At 44.3% G+C, this 20,661-nt stretch overlaps 2 protein-coding genes across 2 annotated transcripts in view; one reads left to right on the top strand and one right to left on the bottom strand.

The window, feature by feature from the left end:
* Positions 1 to 868, top strand: part of ASPSCR1 (ASPSCR1 tether for SLC2A4, UBX domain containing) — a 41,399-nt gene extending 40,531 nt beyond the window's left edge. The window contains exons 15-16 of the mRNA XM_063456204.1: positions 275 to 459; positions 685 to 868. Coding sequence (XP_063312274.1) covers positions 275 to 459; positions 685 to 695 — 196 coding nt within the window. The 3' untranslated portion in view covers positions 696 to 868. The remainder of the gene's footprint in view (positions 1 to 274; positions 460 to 684) is intronic.
* A 2,588-nt stretch (positions 869 to 3,456) lies between these two features.
* On the bottom strand, positions 3,457 to 20,499 carry CENPX (centromere protein X). The gene is made up of 5 exons (XM_063453402.1): positions 20,435 to 20,499; positions 18,373 to 18,424; positions 5,840 to 5,893; positions 3,931 to 4,019; positions 3,457 to 3,843 (listed from the first exon to the last, which is right to left on the bottom strand). Exons 1-5 carry the CDS (start codon positions 20,468 to 20,470, stop codon positions 3,829 to 3,831), a joined length of 246 nt encoding a protein of 81 aa, XP_063309472.1. The 5' UTR covers positions 20,471 to 20,499; the 3' UTR covers positions 3,457 to 3,828.
* Between the last annotated feature and the right edge of the window lie 162 nt (positions 20,500 to 20,661).

The following is a 20,661-nucleotide window of genomic DNA, read 5'->3' as shown; positions in this document are numbered from 1 at the left end:
AGTCGGTCTAGCTGTTTGGATCACTGGTAGCAGCTCAATATGCACTGCTTAGGGGAGTGACACAGACTGATGACTTAAGAAAGGAAAGTGGAGGGAATAAACACTAGACATGTAGAAAACTTTGGTTTGTCCATAAACGAATGGATTAACTTACAAACCGAGTCCATGTCGAACGTCCGTTACAAGTTTGTAAAGCAGCAATGCTTCAATATACTAAATAAAAAATAACTTTTCAAGACCATCGTAAAATCTTCAATATCCATTTCTCCAACAGAGAGATGCCACGTACATCGGAAGCTCCTGCAGCTCCGGTTTTGGAGAATTTCACTGCCTCAACAGCTGAGGAAGTCCAAAAAGCACCTGCAGACTCTGCCGTAAAAGAGGACTATGAAGCGCCCAATTCTCAGCCACAGGTTCCAAGAGATCATGGAGTAGTTCCCAAATGGCTGAAATTACCAGGTAACATTCTCATGATTTATATACAAAAGTAAAAATTGTCAGGAATGTTTCCATCAATTTTGGCCCAAATTTGAAATTCACTTTAAATTCCTCGTCATTTTCATGTTAGTAAATGATCCCTGTGTTTGACGAGGTTTGAGTGAGAACATGCTGCCACATGGAGGTGTGAAGGTGTACTCTATTTACATAGCTTGTGTGTGCCTGATTCTCTCTTCTCTTCCTCAGGAAAAAAGTGAGGGACATTTGAACTCCCAAGGATTGTTTCACCCCTTGCATTAGGACGTCTGGGTGCCATGCTTTTCTGCTGACGTTTCTTTGGTTGATTGGACTTTATTATATTATGGATTGCAGATGTGTGTTCCGGGGTTCTTGTTTTACTTCTCACTACAGCTGTGCTGAAGTCTGAGTCCTTTAACCCCTTAAGGACACATGACGTGCCTGACACGTCATGATTCCCTTTTATTCCAGAAGTTTGGTCCTTAAGGGGTTAAATCTGGCTCATCTAGCAATAAAATAAGAAATAAAATAATTCACAACCCTTTCTTCCTCTGTTAATATACAAATAGCCATGCTTATTATGGTTCAGTTTCGTGGCTGAAACGACGGTAACATCCTGATCAGTGGAAAAATTTTGCGGAAGAACATGCCTTTTTTTTTTTTTGTGGAGTTGTTTTCTAAGAGCTTTTGGTTAATCATCCCAAATGATGTCTCCTTAAGCACAACACGGGCTTTCGTTAACTATGCAGGAGTCAACGTAAAATGTCCAAAGCACTTTGAAGTCCGCTTAGTTGGCTCTGATCACTTTCCACTTCACTGTATTGACTTTGCTAATTACTCATCTACCAACAACAAGGAATCTCCACTGAAAGGGACCTTTTACCTAAAGCTGGTCTGCACTCCCCGTTTTCTACATTCCTTGCTTTCTTTGGCTCCTTACTTTCCTGGGTTGAAATTGGTCCTTTGTTGGCACAGCCTCCTTAGAAAGGTTGTCTAAGCCACACATGAGATGCAGGGCTCTGATAAAAGGGACAATCCTTTCCATTTATATAACCAGCAGGGAATTAAACGTTAGCCTTTGCTTTCTCACAAGACACCTCTGTCTACAATCTTATCACTCCATTTCCTCTGCCTGTTAAGCACATTGGAAAACAATGTATCTAGAAAAGCTTTGGGAATCACTGTTGCCCCTTTAATTATTGTTTATCTGCTTAATGATATGCTCTTAATTGTGGCGGGTGCTAACATCCTTATGAATGTGGAAAGTTAATTGGGATTCTGTGCCTTTTTATCAGTTGCCGTTTGCGGTCCCTCCCTGCAAACAACTTAATATCAACTGACTGAGCATCAAAGTAACACCTGTCTGGGCAATGTTTGCTTAATGACTTCCAAGTGCTTTGAAAAGTTGATAGGGCGGGTATGCTGGAGGAGTTAGAGAAGGGACACAATGTTACCAGAAGGTAAGGAGGGGGAGATGGATGTTGTAGAGGTGATAGGATATTTTACGTTTGGGCTGGTGAGGCAGAAAGCTGGATGATGGCTATTAAACCATTTGTGACATTGAGAGTGGTAGGTCTGTTTTGGGAAGTGTTTTTCAAAATGCGGTTGACAGTTTTGTGTTTTTCCTCTGTCACAATTTGCTCCATAAACTCCTTTTGAAGAGTGGCCAGAATTCCAAACGATTAGCAGTATGTTCTCGATGAGATTTCATAATCACATTGTGAGTTGGCTGAGCCATTCACCACGACAGCCCATGAACCTTTCAATCCTCCGGCAATCACTACTAATTTTAAGGTATATACAGGTAATATATTCCATTCTGCACAACACCCATGGAACTAACTTTCCTGTAATAAAGTAAATATAATGAAGCCTTAACCTTTCAGGCAGACAGAACCTAACTTTGTTTTGAATTCATTTACGGTCGGTAAATAATATTTGGCACTTGTGACCATATATTTCTCTTATTACCAGACAGATTTGTCATTTCCATAGCCCCAGCACCAGCCCCAGTCCAGTTCAAATTAGGAGAGTGCTTGAAATGTGCAGTTAATGGTCTGTAGTCAAACTTTGTTAGGAAACTTTCCATTTCACACCCAGAGTGCAACAAACAGCCACATTTACAAACTTAAAGGGACACTGCAAACAATCAATAGAATTTAGTGGAGTGGTTGTGTTGCAAGGACTTAATGCAGGCCATCCGGTTTGTATTAATATTTTGCAAGCATTACTAAGGCTAATAAGAAGCTGGATTCAGCCGTGCCTCAAACTTCTGGTGCTGCTAAACTGACGCAGGTGCAGAATCCCAATAGTGAAAAAATATCAATACATTGTGATAGCTGGTATTATTTAGCATTCAATGCTTCACTTTGCAGTTCTGTCAACGAGTTCCACCTCAGGCATATCCACACCTAATCTTTAACTATTAAAATATATAGCTGTACTCTATGGGATCCTCTGTTACTTACCCCGTCTTCACATGATCCCATAATGAGGCCTAAATGCAGCTGTCAGAATTCTAATATTAAATAAAACAAAGAGAGCCCTCCTCTAAACAAGACTTTATCAATACACTGCCTTAACAATTCCCTGAAATTATGCACAATACGTAAATGGCGGCAGCACACGTAGTATTAAGCGAGTTCTCGATCTATCAATTAAATCAAAATATTTAATTTAGCCGTAATAAATCAAACTCGTTTAATACGGAGTGTGCTGATTTCTCACCCCTATGCATTGAATATAAAATATGGTAACTGGAGAATAAAATACTTAAACAAGTAGCGGTTTTAGGCAGGTGAATAGAAACTAATTAAATCCAACCGCAAACTCACTCAGCCATCTATAACACCCCCTTCCACTCTAGTGTGTGATGGACCCGTTACATATTGCACCCCTGCCCAAGTCTAATGTAAATAAAGCAGTCACTCGGGACACGACACTCTACTCCAGAAATGTTAGTTTTGGCTGGAGTAGAGATGAACCGACGGAAAAGGCACAGACATCCTAATGGCGTGTTTATTGCTGGTTCTAGGGTGGCGATGCTGGTGATGAGGAGCTGGGAAAACTTATGACAAGGTATTAGCTCTTGGCTGACAGTGCTTTCATTTTTTTCTTCCTCTCCCTTTTTTATAAAAAGTTAGGAGTCTGCTCCATCAAACATGTTCTAACACTTTTTATTGAAGTCATCTCTTAAAAGTCCACAAAAAAAAAAGTTACAGGCTTCCAGACAAGATTTAAAAAAATAAATAAAAAAAAAATTATATATAAAATAATCACTATAAAGTCATCTCGAGGAAGGTGGACGACCAAAACTTGATTCATGTTCAGTCTGCTGTGGCTTGTTATTGGCTTCTATATCCACCACCATACCTAGAAATCCAACAGCTAACAAAAAGTGAGAGGGTTGGTAAGTGGTAGCTGCTCGATGCTTTAAGGAAATGGTATGGATGATGGGTGGGCAATATAACTTACCAACTGGGGTAGGATTTTCTCTACATGTTCTATGTCAACCACTGCTAGCTCTTCTCCTTTTGCTTGCCGCGCAGCTCTCGCAGATGCTTCTTCAAGACAAAGGAAAAGCAAATATGTCGGTGCGTGACCAGGTATAGCCCGAATTTCACCCAAGAGCGAGGACTGTGATTCTAACACTGTTATACTCCCCCCACACTCCCTCGATTTGCTGAACTACAATCCCCACGATTCTCTGACCATCTATTCCATTCAAAGAATTCTGGAAGTTGTAGGCAATAATCAGGCAAGATTTGAGGTTCCCGTTCTAACACTGTTTAGAGCAGTTACCCGAGATGTTTCTGGACTATTTCTTATGACACTCAGCAACATCTGGGGTGCTTGTGTTATCAGGTGGTGCTGTGCCACTTAATGTAAAGTGAGCACATATTGAGTAAAGCATGTGATTCACCATGACCCCAATGATCTGTGAAATGTAATACGCTTTTAATTGGTACACCTGCACAGCAGCATATTGCTAACAGCCGCCACCTGTAGTAACGTTTAACCTTTGGCCCTCCAGCTGTGCTGAACTATGGCCCATTTAACATTCTACTGGCCAACTGCATGCAGTAGCGTAGTACTCCACAGGTAGACGGGCTGTGGCAAGCTCCAACATATTAAAATAGCCATGTAGGATGTATATTCTCTAAAACTTATAAGAGAACACATTTTTAATAATAGTAAGACAACCTGCTAATCTGTTGTTCTTCAGCCACAAAACCGCGGCACACAGATTTAACAGGTACTTTGTAATTGTAGTTTGTTTATTTAAAAAAATGCATTTATGTCCTTAGACTATTTTAATGATGATTCCAGCATTAGCTGTACAATAGGTTCACACAGTTCCTTTATCCCACCCTAACCATGCATGATTAAAGTAGCACAGGGAATGATACAGACAGTTACTACAGCCTGCATCGGACTCTGTTCCTATGCAGGGTTCCATGTGCCCTCTGCTGGATGAAGTTAGTGATACGGAAAACAGCTAACCTACACTATCCTGGGAGAAATACACAGTATGTTGTGCTAAATACAGTAAAGCACAGTCTCACAAAACAGACTGATGGGCAGTGGGATTTAAGGCCATCCCTGCAAAATTTAAAGACCAAAAATAAGCTTACACAATTGCTTCAGGTTCTGGAAAATCTCAGACCCGTGGGGGGAGTTTTATTTTTTTTTTAATACTGTGTACAACAGAAGGAGGTTAACCCCTTAAGGACACGTGACATGTCATGATTCCCTTTTATTCCAGAAGTTTGGTCCTTAAGGGGTTAAAGGGAGCGCATAGTCAGTGGACGTGGGTAACGATCATCCCCTTGAAGACAGATTTTTATGTCTGTTGGCAGTGTGCGCTGACGAAATACATTTTGGTTTGTTTTTTTTATGCACAGAAATGACAATCCTGAAAAAGAGCTCTGGGCTACCCAAGTCACTTGTGCTGAGGGTGCAACTAGCCACCAGCACACAATAAACAGTAACTATGTATGTGCAGTGGTTCAAGCTGAAACACTACACATACAGACTTATATCACAATGACCACTTCAGATCACTGAAGTGGTCACGGTGGTTGAAGTACCCTTTAAAGGGGTTAAAGGCACCCCCCCCCCCACCCTTTGTAGCATTTAACTTATACACAGCCTTTTACCAGTAACCGTGGTATTTTATTTATTTCTTTTTACATAAATAATAAAAATAGCATTTGCTCACCATGAGAATCTGTCTATTGTCTATGTACCCTTGCTGTCCTGAAGGATTACCGTTAGTCATAGTTAGTTTTGGACAGAGTGATATATCAGACTTGGTTTAGTATTGGACAGTATTCTGTATCAGGTGCCTGCATTCTAGGATAGAACATACTGATTTACTTACCTTGCACAAACACGTTCAGCATCTCCATCATAAGAAGCACTGCATCCGCACTGACTGAAAAGAGGACAGTTATAAGTGCTGTGATTGATACAAGGTCACCTCTGCCATGATTATTACAAACATCGTTTTTAGCAGAAACCTGTATAGGTTGGAGTTAAACAAGAGTTGCAGTTTGACATCTCCAATCTACACAATTGCATAACATTTAAACTAGGGATCAGACAATATTCGCGATTTATTTTTTATTATTTTTATAAGCATCGGCCGATAATCACCGGTAATACCGATAAAGATGGGACAGGGGAGGTGGGGGGGAAGGAAAGAACACTATGGGACAGGGGAGGTGGGGGGGAGGAAAGAACACTATGGGACAGGGGAGGTGGGGGGGAGGAAAGAACACTATGGGACAGGGGAAGTGGGGGGGGAAGGAAAGAACACTATGGGACAGGGGAAGTGGGGGGGGGGGGAGGAAAGAACACTATGGGACAGGGGAGGTGGGGGGGAGGAAAGAACACTATGGGACAGGGGAGGTGGGGGGGGAAGGAAAGAACACTATGGGACAGGGGAGGTGGGGGGGAAGGAAAGAACACTATGGGACAGGGGAGGTGGGGGGGAAGGAAAGAACACTATGGGACAGGGGAGGTGGGGGGGAAGGAAAGAACACTATGGGACAGGGGAAGTGGGGGGGGAAGGAAAGAACACTATGGGACAGGGGAGGTGGGGGGGGAGGAAAGAACACTATGGGACAGGGGAGGTGGGGGCGGGAAGGAAAGAACACTATGGGACAGGGGAGGTGGGGGGGAAGGAAAGAACACTATGGGACAGGGGAGGAAAGAACACTATGGGACAGGGGAGGAAAGAACACTAGGGGACAGGGGAGGAAAGAACACTATGGGACAGGGGAGGGGAAGGGGGAGGAAAGAACACTATGGGACAGGGGAGGGGAAGGGGGAGGAAAGAACACTATGGGACAGGGGAGGGGAAGGGGGAGGAAAGAACACTATGGGACAGGGGAGGGGAAGGGGGAGGAAAGAACACTATGGGACAGGGGAGGGGAAGGGGGAGGAAAGAACACTATGGGACAGGGAGGAAAGAACACTATGGGACAGGGAGGAAAGAACACTATGGGACAGGGGAGGGGGAGGGGGAGGAAAGAACACTATGGGAAGGGGAGGAAAGAACACTATGGGAAGGGGAGGAAAGAACACTATGGGACGGGGAGGAAAGAACACTATGGGACGGGGAGGAAAGAACACTATGGGACGGGGAGGAAAGAACACTATGGGACAGGGAGGAAAGAACACTATGGGACAGGGGAGGGGAAGGGGGAGGAAAGAACACTATGGGACAGGGGAGGTGGGGGGGAAGGAAAGAACACTATGGGACAGGGGAGGTGGGGGGGGAAGGAAAGAACACTATGGGACAGGGGAGGTGGGGGGGAAGGAAAGAACACTATGGGACAGGGGAGGTGGGGGGGGGAGGAAAGAACACTATGGGACAGGGGAGGTGGGGGGGAGGAAAGAACACTATGGGACAGGGGAAGTGGGGGGGGAAGGAAAGAACACTATGGGACAGGGGAAGTGGGGGGGGGGAGGAAAGAACACTATGGGACAGGGGAGGTGGGGGGGGAGGAAAGAACACTATGGGACAGGGGAGGTGGGGGGGGAAGGAAAGAACACTATGGGACAGGGGAGGTGGGGGGGAAGGAAAGAACACTATGGGACAGGGGAGGTGGGGGGGAAGGAAAGAACACTATGGGACAGGGGAAGTGGGGGGGGAAGGAAAGAACACTATGGGACAGGGGAGGTGGGGGGGGAAGGAAAGAACACTATGGGACAGGGGAGGTGGGGGGGGGAGGAAAGAACACTATGGGACAGGGGAGGTGGGGGGGGAAGGAAAGAACACTATGGGACAGGGGAGGTGGGGGGGAAGGAAAGAACACTATGGGACAGGGGAGGTGGGGGGGAAGGAAAGAACACTATGGGACAGGGGAGGAAAGAACACTATGGGACAGGGGAGGAAAGAACACTAGGGGACAGGGGAGGAAAGAACACTATGGGACAGGGGAGGGGAAGGGGGAGGAAAGAACACTATGGGACAGGGGAGGGGGAGGGGGAGGAAAGAACACTATGGGACAGGGGAGGGGAAGGGGGAGGAAAGAACACTATGGGACAGGGGAGGGGAAGGGGGAGGAAAGAACACTATGGGACAGGGGAGGGGAAGGGGGAGGAAAGAACACTATGGGACAGGGGAGGGGGAGGGGGAGGAAAGAACACTATGGGAAGGGGAGGAAAGAACACTATGGGACGGGGAGGAAAGAACACTATGGGACGGGGAGGAAAAACACTATGGGACAGGGAGGAAAGAACACTATGGGACAGGGAGGAAAGAACACTTTGGGACAGGGATGAAAGAACACTATGGGACGGGGAGGAAAGAACACTATGGGACGGGGAGGAAAGAACACTATGGGACGGGGAGGAAAGAACACTATGGGACGGGGAGGAAAGAACACTATGGGACGGGGAGGAAAGAACACTATGGGACAGAAGAGGGGGAGGAAAGAACACTGGGACAGGGGAGGAAAGAACACTATGGGACAGGGGAGGAAAGAACACTATGGGACAGGGGAGGAAAGAACACTATGGGACAGGGGAGGAAAGAACACTATGGGACAGGGGAGGTGGGGGGGGGAGGAAAGAACACTATGGGACAGGGGAGGTGGGGGGGGGAAGGAAAGAACACTATGGGACAGGGGAGGTGGGGGGGAAGGAAAGAACACTATGGGACAGGGGAGGAAAGAACACTATGGGACAGGGGAGGAAAGAACACTATGGGACAGGGGAGGAAAGAACACTATGGGACAGGGGAGGAAAGAACACTATGGGACAGGGGAGGGGAAGGGGGAGGAAAGAACACTATGGGACAGGGGAGGGGAAGGGGGAGGAAAGAACACTATGGGACAGGGAGGAAAGAACACTATGGGACAGGGAGGAAAGAACACTATGGGACAGGGGAGGGGGAGGAAAGAACACTATGGGAAGGGGAGGGGGAGGAAAGAACACTATGGGAAGGGGAGGAAAGAACACTATGGGAAGGGGAGGAAAGAACACTATGGGAAGGGGAGGAAAGAACACTATGGGACGGGGAGGAAAGAACACTATGGGACAGGGAGGAAAGAACACTATGGGACAGGGAGGAAAGAACACTATGGGACAGGGAGGAAAGAACACTATGGGACAGGGAGGAAAGAACACTATGGGACAGGGAGGAAAGAACACTATGGGACAGGGAGGAAAGAACACTATGGGACAGGGAGGAAAGAACACTATGGGACAGGGAGGAAAGAACACTATGGGACAGGGAGGAAAGAACACTATGGGACAGGGAGGAAAGAACACTATGGGACAGAAGAGGGGGAGGAAAGAACACTATGGGACAGGGGAGGAAAGAACACTATGGGACAGGGGAGGAAAGAACACTCTAGGACAGGGGAGGAAAGAACACTATGGGACAGGGGAGGAAAGAACACTATGGGACAGGGGAGGAAAGAACACTATGGGACAGGGAAGGAAAGAACACTATGGGACAGGGGAGGAAAGAACACTATGGGACGGGGGAGGAAAGAACACTATGGGACGGGGGAGGGAGGAAAGAACACTATGGGACAGGGGATGGGGAAGAAAGAACACTATGGGACAGGAGAGTGGTTGGGAGGAAAGAACACCATGAGACAGGGGAGGGGAGAACACTATGGTTTGGGGGGGGGGGATTTAGGTTTCAGATTTTAAACTCCACACCAAACTGGACTAAACTGAAACCCAAATTGCAAAAAATTTGAGAATTTCCCCAAACCCATTCTTTTGGCCTTCCCAACATGCATTAACCATTTCATCAAGTATTAAAAGAACCCACCACTCCCTAAAAACCCACACAAAAAAACCCTCAGTGTATGTAAACAGATCAGAGAAACGCTTCCCTACCTTCAGTATATTACAGGATCCTTCAGCCATATACATGAACCTTTGGTCAGACTGTTAGAAAACAGTCTCCCTGCATAGGCAGGGCGTAAACCCCTTAACCCCTTAAGGACTGAGCCAAATGTACACGTTGTGAACAGAACAAATCGTAAACAAAACCTGGCATTTGCGCTATATGTCTGTCCAACCGTAATTCACCTCTTTCATATTAAATGCACCCCCTTCTTATTATATATCATTTTATTCAGGGGAAACAGGGCTTTCATTTAATATCAAATATTTAGCTATGAAACATAATTTAATATGAAAAAAATGGGAGAAAATAAGATATGTTATTTGTTTAGTTCTACGTGACATTTTAACTGTCAATGTCATAATACTGTTTGCTTTTACTGCAATAAAATACACATATTTGTATTCAGCAAAGTATCACGTGTAAAACAGTACTCCCTATGTACAGGTTTTATGGTGTTTTGGGAAGTTACAGGGTCAAATATAGCGTGTTGCATTTGAAATTGAAATTCGCCAGATTGGTTACGTTGCCTTTGAGACTGTATAGTAGCCCAGGAAATAAATGTACACCCATATAGGCATACCATTTGCAATAGTAGACAACCCAAGGTATTGCAAATGGGGTATGTCCAGTCTTTTAGTAGCCATTTGGTCACAAACACTGGCCAAAGTTAGCGTTAGTATTTGTTTGTGTGTGAAAAATGCAAAAAACGCCAATTTTGGCCAGTGTTTGTGACTAAGTGGCTACTAAAAAAGACTGGACATACCCCATTTGCAATACCTTGGGTTGTCTACTATTGCAAATGGTATGCCATCATAGGGGTAATTTTCATTCTTGGGCTACCATAGGGTCACAAAGGCAACGTAAGCAATTTGGCGAATTTTAATGTGAAAAAAATGAAACACAAGCCTTATATTTGACGCTGTAACTTTTGAAAACAGTAATTTTACTTACCGTAAATTCCTTTTTTCTTAGTATAGTGGCAGTACTTACAAGTGGGATGTTCCTTAGGATTCTGGACAAGAAGCTCCCCCTTCTTTAGAATTTAAATGCTGTGCTCCGCCTGCTGCCTCCATATAAGCTGTAACTCAGAGACACTCACCAGTAATACAAAAGAACCAAAACGGAGACCGAATGATGCATAGAATTTAATCCATTTGAAAGCGGAGGGAAAGCCAGTACTGCCACTATACTAAGAAAAAAGGAATTTACGGTAAGTAAAATTACTGTTTTTCCCTTCGTATAGTGGCAGTACTTACAAGTGGGATATAGCAAGACCCCTGCATACAACAAAGGGTGGGAACTCAGCAGGCCACAGCTTGTAGCACCTTACGCCCAAAGCAGCTTCAGATGATGAGAATACGTCCAGCCTACAATGCTTGATAAAAGTATGTAAGGAAGACCAAGCAGCAGCTTTGCAGATGTCTTCAGGTGAGGCGGCTGCTTTTTCAGCCCAGGAGGTCGTCATAGCTCTAGCGGCACGAGCCTTTAAAGGGAAACTAAGGGGAATCCCTTTGGATTGAAAAGCCAACCTGATTGTATACGTTAGCCATCTGGCCAAAGGAGGGTCCTGAGACAGCACAACCCCTGTTAGTGCCATGAAAGAATACAAATAGATCTAAGGATCTAATCCCTGAGTCTTCTGAAGACAGATTTTCAGGGATCTATTAACATCTAGGAGATGTCACATTCTTTCCAGATCCGACGTAGGAAAATGACAAAAACCCGGTAGGACAATAGGTTGGAAATTGCAGCACTAGAAATAACCTTAGGCAAAAAAGAAGGCTTGGTGTGAGGACCACCTAGTCTTGATGAAAAAAAGGTGAATACCGGAGAGAAAGAGAGAGCTTGGAACACACCTACTCAAATAGCAGAGGTGATAGGCACCCGGAAAACCGTCTTGAAGGTAAGAAACTTGATAGGAACCTCCAGAAAATGTTCAAATGGTGGTTCCGAAAGGGCTCGAAGCACCAGAGACAGATCCCAAGTAGGGAAAGGTACTAACTTAGGAGGCCTCTTAAGCCTTATGGACTTAAGAAATCTTAGAAAAAAGCAGGTTTGAGGCAAAGTCACGAACCAGGAAGTGATTTAGAGCTGAAACCCGGCCTATGAGCGCAAAAACTCCCAGGCCGGCTTAAAACCCATCTTGCAAAAAAAGAAAGACTTTCCGGGATAGAGGCTTTGGCCGGATCCAACCTCGAAGTGAACACCAGGTTCTGAACTTCATCCAAACTCTGAAATAGATTTACGAAGTGGACCAGCGGACAGAAGACAGCAACACATCACATAAAGGTCAGAGAGACCATGGCCTGGAAGGATCAACCTTGCAGCAACCATGCCGTCAGGTGAAAAATCTCCAGAGTTTCCACGGGAAGAGTCACATTCTCCAATACTTGAGAAGAGACTGGAGATGCCAACGCGAGATTGTCAAGTTTTCCACTTCCGAAAACCAACTCCTGTTCGGCCAGAAGGGCAGGACTGCCAATTACTTGCCTTCTCCATCTTACTTATGAACAATCGGTGGTATAAGAGCGACAGGAGGGAAAACATAAGCCATGTCGAAGGTCCAAGGTATCTATAGACCGTCTAGGACAACTGGGTAAATCCTGAATGGAGAGAAGCAAAACATTGTACTTTTCTGTTTCTCCTTGTGGCAAACAGGTCTATCTCCGGCCTGCCGAAGCGTGAACCCAGCTCCAAAAAAAAAAAACTTGGCTTGACAGTGCCCAGTCTGCCTGAGACCAAAGTCTACGGCTGAGGCCGTCCGAAATAACGTTTAGTGACCCTCTGATATGGGTAGCTGATATAGCGAGAAGATTCGCTTGAGCCCAAGACATATGTGGTAGCAGAGCTCTTGCAGAGCTTTTACCTTCGTGCCACCCTGGCGATACAAAAACAACCACTGTAGTGGCATCGTCCGACTGAATCCTCATTGCCTGATTGGTGATGGCTGAACGGAAGGAAACCAGTGCCTTCCAAACCGCATTTAATCCCTGAAACTCCAGGAAGCGCCTGCCTCCACTCTGTTCCAAGACCCTGACGGAACTGAGAAGCTAGATGGGCGCCCAAACCCATCTGGGAGGCATATGTGGATATCATAAACCATTGTTTCTGAGCAAACGATAGGCCCTTTGAGATTTTGTTTCTGTGTTTCCACCAGTTCAGGAGTCCTTTCACCCCTTTGGATAGGTGGAAGGGAGAGTCTAGATCTTCCTGTTATCGTGTCCATTGGGAAAGGATGTCCCATTGCAATGGTATTGCTTCTGCCTTTGCCCAGGCCACTGCTGGGATTGCAGAAGCGAGGAGGCCTAGAACCTCATAACATCTCTGATTGAACTTAGGTTTTATGCAGCTTTGATACGGCTTTTTAAAATCCTCATTTGTTTCACTAATGGTAGAAAAAGAGAGAGGGACTGTGAATTTCCTCTAAGACCCAAGAACTCTAGACTTCGTGACGCAGTCAGCTTGGATTTTCCCAGGTTCAGGATCCAACCGTGATCTCTTAAAACCTTCATTGTAATCTCGAGAAGAAGATTCAGCAGTTGTCTTTATTGGGCCTTCAGGAACCAAACGTCCAGGTATGGAACAATCGAGATACCTTTCAGACGTAAAACCGCCGCTATGGGTGCCAGGATTTTCGTAAAAGCTCGAAGAGCTGAGGACAGGCCAAAGGGAAGAGTTTAATTGTAAATGGAGAATCCTTCGCTTTCTTGCTAGAACCGCAAACCTGAGAAACTTCCGGGAAGATTCTGAAACCGGTACCTGGAGATAAGCATATTTAAAAACCAACTCTGTCCTGTAATCTCCCTTTGTAAAATGTGCGTCAAAAGACAAAATACGTTCCATACGGAACTTCTGTCATGGTAAGCAGGTGTTTACTAGTTTCAGGTCTAGGATCGGCTGGAAAGAAACATCTGGTTTTTGAACCAGAAAAAAGGCGTGAGTAAACTCCCTGAAATACCCAACGTTTGGGTACCTCTTTACCACATTTCTTGAAGAAGAGCATTCGTTTTACTCCTGATGGATAGCTTGACAGTAGGAAGGATGGACGTGGTTTCGATGCAACTTTATTCTGTAACCTTCTGAAATGGTTCTTGTAATCCACCTATACAAAGCACTCTTTCCCAGTCTTGGGCGAAGAACCGAAGGCGTCCTCCCACTCTCATGGCGTCAAAAAACTTCCTCTTCTGTCATGCCTGTTGATTCCTGTCTAGACCACTGGCTGTTTATTTGAGGTACCTAGTTGGTCTCCCATACAAGTACTAACCAGGCCCGAGTCTGGATGGCTTCTGAGATCTGACAAGATCAGGGATTTTCAGGCTGGTATGGCCAGAGTCCATCATGCTTTTGAGACCTGCAAAACCGCCCTGGTAACGAAAGGACCTCTGACCCCTGTACTGAAAACTTTAATATCCCTGGGTTCTTGATTCCAGAGGCAGGGCTTTCTTCGTATCAGACATCTATCTAATAATGTCTTCCAAAGGAGTGCCAATTTGTTCCTTTCAAAGGGTAATTCACATAAGGATGCCTTAGACGCAGAGTCAGCTGTCCATGTCCGTAGCCAAAGAGCTCTTCTGGCTACTGACGACAAACCCATAATCCTCGCTGATAAACGAAGAAAACTCATCTTTCAGTAGGAACAAGAGATGGGAAGGATCTGTATCAGATTTCCCATAAGGGAATCCTCCAGGGCTTGTAGCCAAACACTCTGAGCTCTGAGAACCGCTGAACCTGCAAATTCAGCTCAGCACTGATATCCTGCGGCCTGGAATATTCTACTACACGAAGTTTCGGCCTGTTCGTCCATTGGGTCTTTAAGTCCTGAGACTTCGCCAATGGGTATAGTGGTTTTCTTTGATAGCTGGGCAATCTGAACATCCACTTAGGAAGATCTTCCCATTTTTCTCCAGACTGTAGCTTGAACAGCAGTTCAAAATGTTTGGAAATGAACGTACGTCTTTCAGGATTCTTTCATTCTCTATGATGGAGATCCAAGATTTAAGGAGACATTGGGAAACCTTTAATCTTACCCATGGTAGGTTCAGTTTCTTGTACCGCCGTCGTCACTTCTTTAATACATTTCTTCAGCTCTTCTGGTGGAAAACCCTCCTCCACAGGAAATATCCGAAGGTGAAGAGACGTCAGACACAGAAGGAGATCTATTCCTCCTACGCTGTGTGGGCAGTTTCTCCCGAATAGCCAGTTCTTTATTCACAGCATCTTTATAAGCTTCAAATGTCTGGGACAAATTTTCCTGAAACCAGCTCAGGAAGGATGCCATATCAGTCTGCTCGGCTTTTTCTAGCCGATCCGTTGTGCACTGATTGCATGTATTTTTGCGACATCCGTCAGGTAGAGGTAACGCACATTTTGCTTAGATTTACTTGTGGTTTTCGGAACAGAAGTTGACATCTTGTCTATATCTGTCTTATCTGGAGACATAGGACTTATTCTAGAAGCATGCATAAAAACAAAAGGTGAAAAAAAGGAGAGTTCAATAGTTAAATCTCACCTTAAATCACCTAAGATCCGTGTAGGAGGGCAGGTGACACGGAGAACCAGAACTGTACACCCACCCTTGGGGTCAGGAAGGTCCTGCACAGCCATGTATCCAAATTTTAAATTTGGCGCCAAACACCGTTTCGCGCATGCTCAGTAGCGCGATTCTGTGTTTGGTGGAACGCAAAGCCTCCCGGGCGTGCGTTCCACCGCTGTGCGCATGCGTAATGAGCAATGAAGGAGGACCGCCTGGGAACTCCGTCAGAAAAAAACACAAAAGACAGTACCCGGTCACGTTCCGTAACGCGAACCCTGTTGCCGCTCAGTTCCCGCCCGGGAAACTATCGGGCACTCACCTCCCGGTCAGCAACCTGTGCTGAACGCACCAAATCTCCACCTGCACTGTGGGGGAACCTGTCCGTCCCGTTGCCGGGACAAGAAGAACTGGTGAGTGTCTCTGAGTTACAGCTTATATGGAGGCAGCAGGCGGAGCACAGCATTTAAATTCTAAAGAAGGGGGAGCTTCTTGTCCAGAATCCTAAGGAACATCCCACTTGTAAGTACTGCCACTATACGAAGGGAAAAACACCATAAAACCTGTACATGAGGGGTACTGTTGTACTCGGGAGACTTCGCTGAACACAAATATTTGTGTTTCAAAACAGTAAAAAGTATCACAGCAATAATATCGTCCGTGTAAGTTCTGTTTGTGCGTGAAAAATGCAAAAACACGTCACTTTTACTGCCGATATCATCGTTGTAATACATTTTACTGTTTTGAAACACTAATATTTGTGTTCAGCGAAGTCTCCCGAGTAAAACAGTACCCCCATGTACAGGTTTTATGGTGTCTTGGAAAGTTATAGGGTTAAATATAGTGCTAGCAAATTAAATTCCCTATACTTTCGGCATGGGTTGTCAGGCTGGTCCCGCTAATTGTAATTAATTAGGATACCTAATTATTTAAAAATAAATATATGTGTAGAATTAATATATGTGTATATATATATATGTGTAAATAATAATATAAATAATTTTTTTCAAATATAGGTATATATATATATATATATATATATATTTTTTTTTTTTTAAAATATGATCTAAGTATATATTTATTTTTACACTGTTTTAAACACTTTTAATTTTTTTTTCAGACAGCAGGGGGAGTACCTGTCATTACAGCATTGCTGTGGACGGCTATGCCGTCCATGTGATTGCGAGGTCCTCACAAGGACCTCGCGATCACATGGCCCAGGGGGGGCGAAGAGGGACTCCCTGAGATGCCAGGTGAGTCCCCATACCGCGATCGCTGGCGTGGGATCGCCGGCGACCGGGTAAGTACATAAGATGGCGGGGACGTGCTATGCCGCCCCCCGGCGTTTAGAGCCAGGTCCCCAAGGACGGCATAGCATGTCCCCCGTCTTTAAGGGGTTAAGCAAGGAAGACCACAGAGACAAAGTGTTTCCAAAAACAGTCAGACCCAATGTGCACGTATATGGATAAAGGATCCTGTCATATGCTAAATGTAGGGATGAGGTTCTCCAGTTTTCCTTTCAGAAGGTTGGAGAGATGCTTGCGTGCAATTGTAATCAATACAGTGGTGCAGCAAGTGCTCATTGGCTAAATAGGTCATTATATGCAGAACTTCATTCCTGCAGTTCATTGGATACAAACGGACACCCAATAAACAAGACATGAATCAAAGGTGATGGGAGACCTACTAGTGACTAGACTTTCACACAAATCTTTTTCACCTGCAAAGAATTAAAGGAACACTATAGGGTCAGGAACACAAACATATATTCCTGACTCTATAGTGTTAAAAACACCATCTAGCCCCCCACTGATCCCCTCTTGCCTCCTTAAATACAATAAAATCTTACTTGTATTTAAATCTGCAGCTGCAGCCTCTTCCCCTGACCTGCCTGCTGACATCATCAGAGGTGGTGGCCTGATCCAATCACAGTGCTTTCCCATAGGATTGGCTGAGACTGACAAAGAGTCAGATCAGGGGCAGAGACAGCATGATTCAAACACAGCCCTGGCCAATCAGTATCTCCTCATAGAGATGAATTGAATCAATGAATCTCTATGAGGAAAGTTCAGTGTCTGCATGCTGAGGGAGGAGACACTGAATGTTTGGATGCATTTTAGGCAGCCATGACCCATGAAGGATCTCTAACAGCCATATGTGGAGTGGCCAGTGAAGTTATCAGAAAAGACAGTGCTTACTGCAAAAATCCTGAAGGTAATGATTCTACTCACCAGAACAAATTCAATAAGCTGTAGTTGTTCTGGTGCCTATAGTGTCCCTTTAATCAAATTTCTGTTAATCTACGCCCAAATTAATCTAGGAGTCACATAAATCCCTGCTTGTTAGATTTGTTCAGGTGTAGATTACCAGGAATTTGATTAGTTCATCGCAGGTAACATTTCTACCAATGGCCAGCTCACGTGGGTTCTACAGTAAAAATAAATACTACAAAGACAAAACAGACTCTGAACTCATTATTGCAGTGATCGATTAATACACCACCATGGGACAGACACTATGGCTTCAATTAACAAACCCACTTCTTCATAAAAGCGTATCAATTAAACTGTTAATAGCTCCCAACTGATTCCTCTTCTGCAACTGTCACTAGTCTAATACTATCCTTACCTTTTTGTGTCATTTTACCCCACTCCCTCTAGCATGTAAGATCATTGAGCAGGGCCCTCAACCCCTCTGTTCCTGTGTGTCCAACTTGTCTGGTTACAACTACATGTCTGTTCGTCCACCCATTGTAAAGCGCTGCAGAATTTGACGTCGCTCTTTAAATGTCATAATAATAATGATAATTATTGAATAAGCTTTTCATATGATTCCATATTTCGAAAAATATTTTAAGATTTTGATGTAGATATATTTTTACATTAAAAAAAGTGATTTTAAAGTTTTATCCATTTAAATATTAAATAATTTGAAAAGCTTATCCAAGTATATTAAATGGAATCCTATGTCGGCTAGAAGACGGTTACCTAGCACGATGTCGGCTTACCTCTCACTTTATCTTCTTTAAGGTGCAGGTGGAGCAATTTGTGAACAGTATCCTGTGACAGTAAAAAAAAACATCAGTATGACATGCCAAAACAATACAGAAATAGCCGTTATCTGCTGATCCTTGATCATTAATCACATCATTTAGAAAAGCAGTCACCTGAAAAATAAAAATACTAATCAACAAAAACCCACTTGATCAAAACAGCCACAGACTAGCTCTTTTGGCCTGAATTCTATTCTACACTGTATACGGGTGTATCAGAGCTGCAAAGCAATAAAACTCAGCAACACTCCAACATTATGAATACGTTTGTATTGTTCCTTTACGGCACTAATATGCCACGATAGGCACACCAGATGTGGGTTACATCTCCCTTAAGAGGGTATTATAGTGTTAGGAATACAAACATGTATTCCTAACACTATAATGTCCTCTATGTGCAGACTGGGCCCTCCCCATAGGAAGACATTACCTTAATGCCATCCAGGAAATGCCTCTACTGGCTGTCTGGCTTAGTCCTGCAAGGTAATTACTGCAGTTTCTCTAAAACTGCAATGATTTACATTGGAGGGCTAAGGGGGACAATGTGCTGAAGCGGTTTTGGTGACTACAGTGTCCCTTTATTGCTGTAAAAGCATGAAAGGAGAAATAGTCCCTGCTTTAAAAAAGAACACAGTAGCGTTAGGAATGCAAACTTGTATTCCTAGTGCTATAATGTTCTCCTCTGCATTTAGTTTCAGCCACCCAATCTAATCTAAAATAAAAAGGGTTAATAAAAAAAGGGCGGATTTTACTTTTTTTTTTTTTTAACCAGTCCCTACAGCCGCTCAAACTGCTTCCCACAAGTCACGCCGGCTTTGTCTCGTCCAATCCTGAGTACCTTGTCTCCAGTGCCCCTGTATAAGAAGCGCACTCCTAGCCGGCACTGAGCTCCTCCAGCCAAATGGCGGTTAACTTTCAGAACCGAGTTTGACCCTGAAATTTAAAAATTGTTACACTATAGGCACATAGACCACTTCAGCTCATTGAAGTGGCCTTGGTGCAGTATACAGGGGATTTAACTTTGCAATGGTAATTATTGCAGTTTTTGATAAACTGCAATAATTACCCTCTTAATCGCACTAATAAGTATTTGAGTATTACACTAAATCCACAGATCAGACAAAAGTAACACATAATGTTTATAGAGCTCAGAGATTGGTTTATGTATTTGAATACAGATACAATTTATTTATTTATAGAATATTTTTACCAGGAAGGATACATTGAGATTTCTCTCGTTTTCAAGTATGTCCTGGGTCCACAAAATTTACTGAAACTGAAATAAAATGTAGTTTTTTTTAGAATTTATCTGTAGAATTACATTATGTGTTTAAACTAAAGATCGACCAATATTTTTTTTTTATTTTTTTTTAGAGCCGATACCGGTAATCTGTGAACTTTCAGGCCGATAGACGACCGATATTCTGTACATTTACTGTTTTGAGAAATTGTTTGGGGTTTTTTTTTTTTTGCAATTTTTTTTTTTTTTTATTAAGTGGTAAATGCACAAAATATACATGTCCCTTGGTTCTGGGTCAGGCTTCGCCTTCACTCCTCCTCCATGTCAGGTGGGGAGGGGGGGTGGCTAATGCGCATGCACAGCAGGCTCTGTGATCGCATTTGGACGACCCCATAGGAATGCATTGAATCAATGCTTTCTTACGGAATGTTAGCGGACGATGGATGTCCGGCGCAGGGAACCGTTTGTCGCCGAGGGCCCAGAAGTCCTTCTAGTGAGGCGGAGTTTACCCAGCAATGTAATTATTGCAGTTTAAATTACAGTTACAGCTTACGGCTCCTGGGACACTGCGCCCAGACCAACTCACTGGGAGAAACTGACCTAGGGGCCCTTACTGGGCCTTAAATGCACCATAACCACTTCAAAGCACAGAAGTGGTTATGGTATTGTGAGTAACCCTTTGAAGGACACCCTGATTATAAAGGTTACATGAGCCTTGTCCACACATTGCACAACTACAACTCCCATGATGCTCTGTAAACACGCTATAACACTCGCCTTCCGAAATCCTGAGGAATCGTCTTCCTGCTGCATGCCGGATTCCCGCTCACTCTCCGCCTCAAAACCAAACATTCTGCCCTCAGCGGCTGACCAATCACAATGCTGCGCTATGCCCCGTCTGAAAAACTGTCCAATCAAATCATTGCCCCGCAGAGCTCCTGACCAATCACAATGCTGCACTGTGACCCGTCTGAAAAACTGTCTAATCAAATCATTGCCCCGCA

Source organism: Pelobates fuscus, chromosome 5 (genome assembly GCF_036172605.1).
Source record: "Pelobates fuscus isolate aPelFus1 chromosome 5, aPelFus1.pri, whole genome shotgun sequence".
Taxonomy (NCBI): domain Eukaryota; kingdom Metazoa; phylum Chordata; class Amphibia; order Anura; family Pelobatidae; genus Pelobates; species Pelobates fuscus.
The sequence above is the reverse complement of the archived record's forward strand: the minus strand, read 5'-3'. Positions and strand labels throughout refer to the sequence as shown.

What these genes read in the sequence shown, in the direction of transcription:
- CENPX (XM_063453402.1), bottom strand. Translation starts at nt 20,470, where the DNA reads ATGCAGCAGGAAGACGATTCCTCAGGATTTCGGAAG. An exon ending in TAAAGAAGATAAAGTGAGAG is followed by an intron (nt 5,894 to 18,372) that starts GTAAGCCGACAT and finishes TCCTCTTTTCAG; the next exon opens with TCAGTGCGGATGCAGTGCTT. An exon ending in GCTGAACGTGTTTGTGCAAG is followed by an intron (nt 4,020 to 5,839) that starts GTAAGTAAATCA and finishes TTTGTCTTGAAG; the next exon opens with AAGCATCTGCGAGAGCTGCG.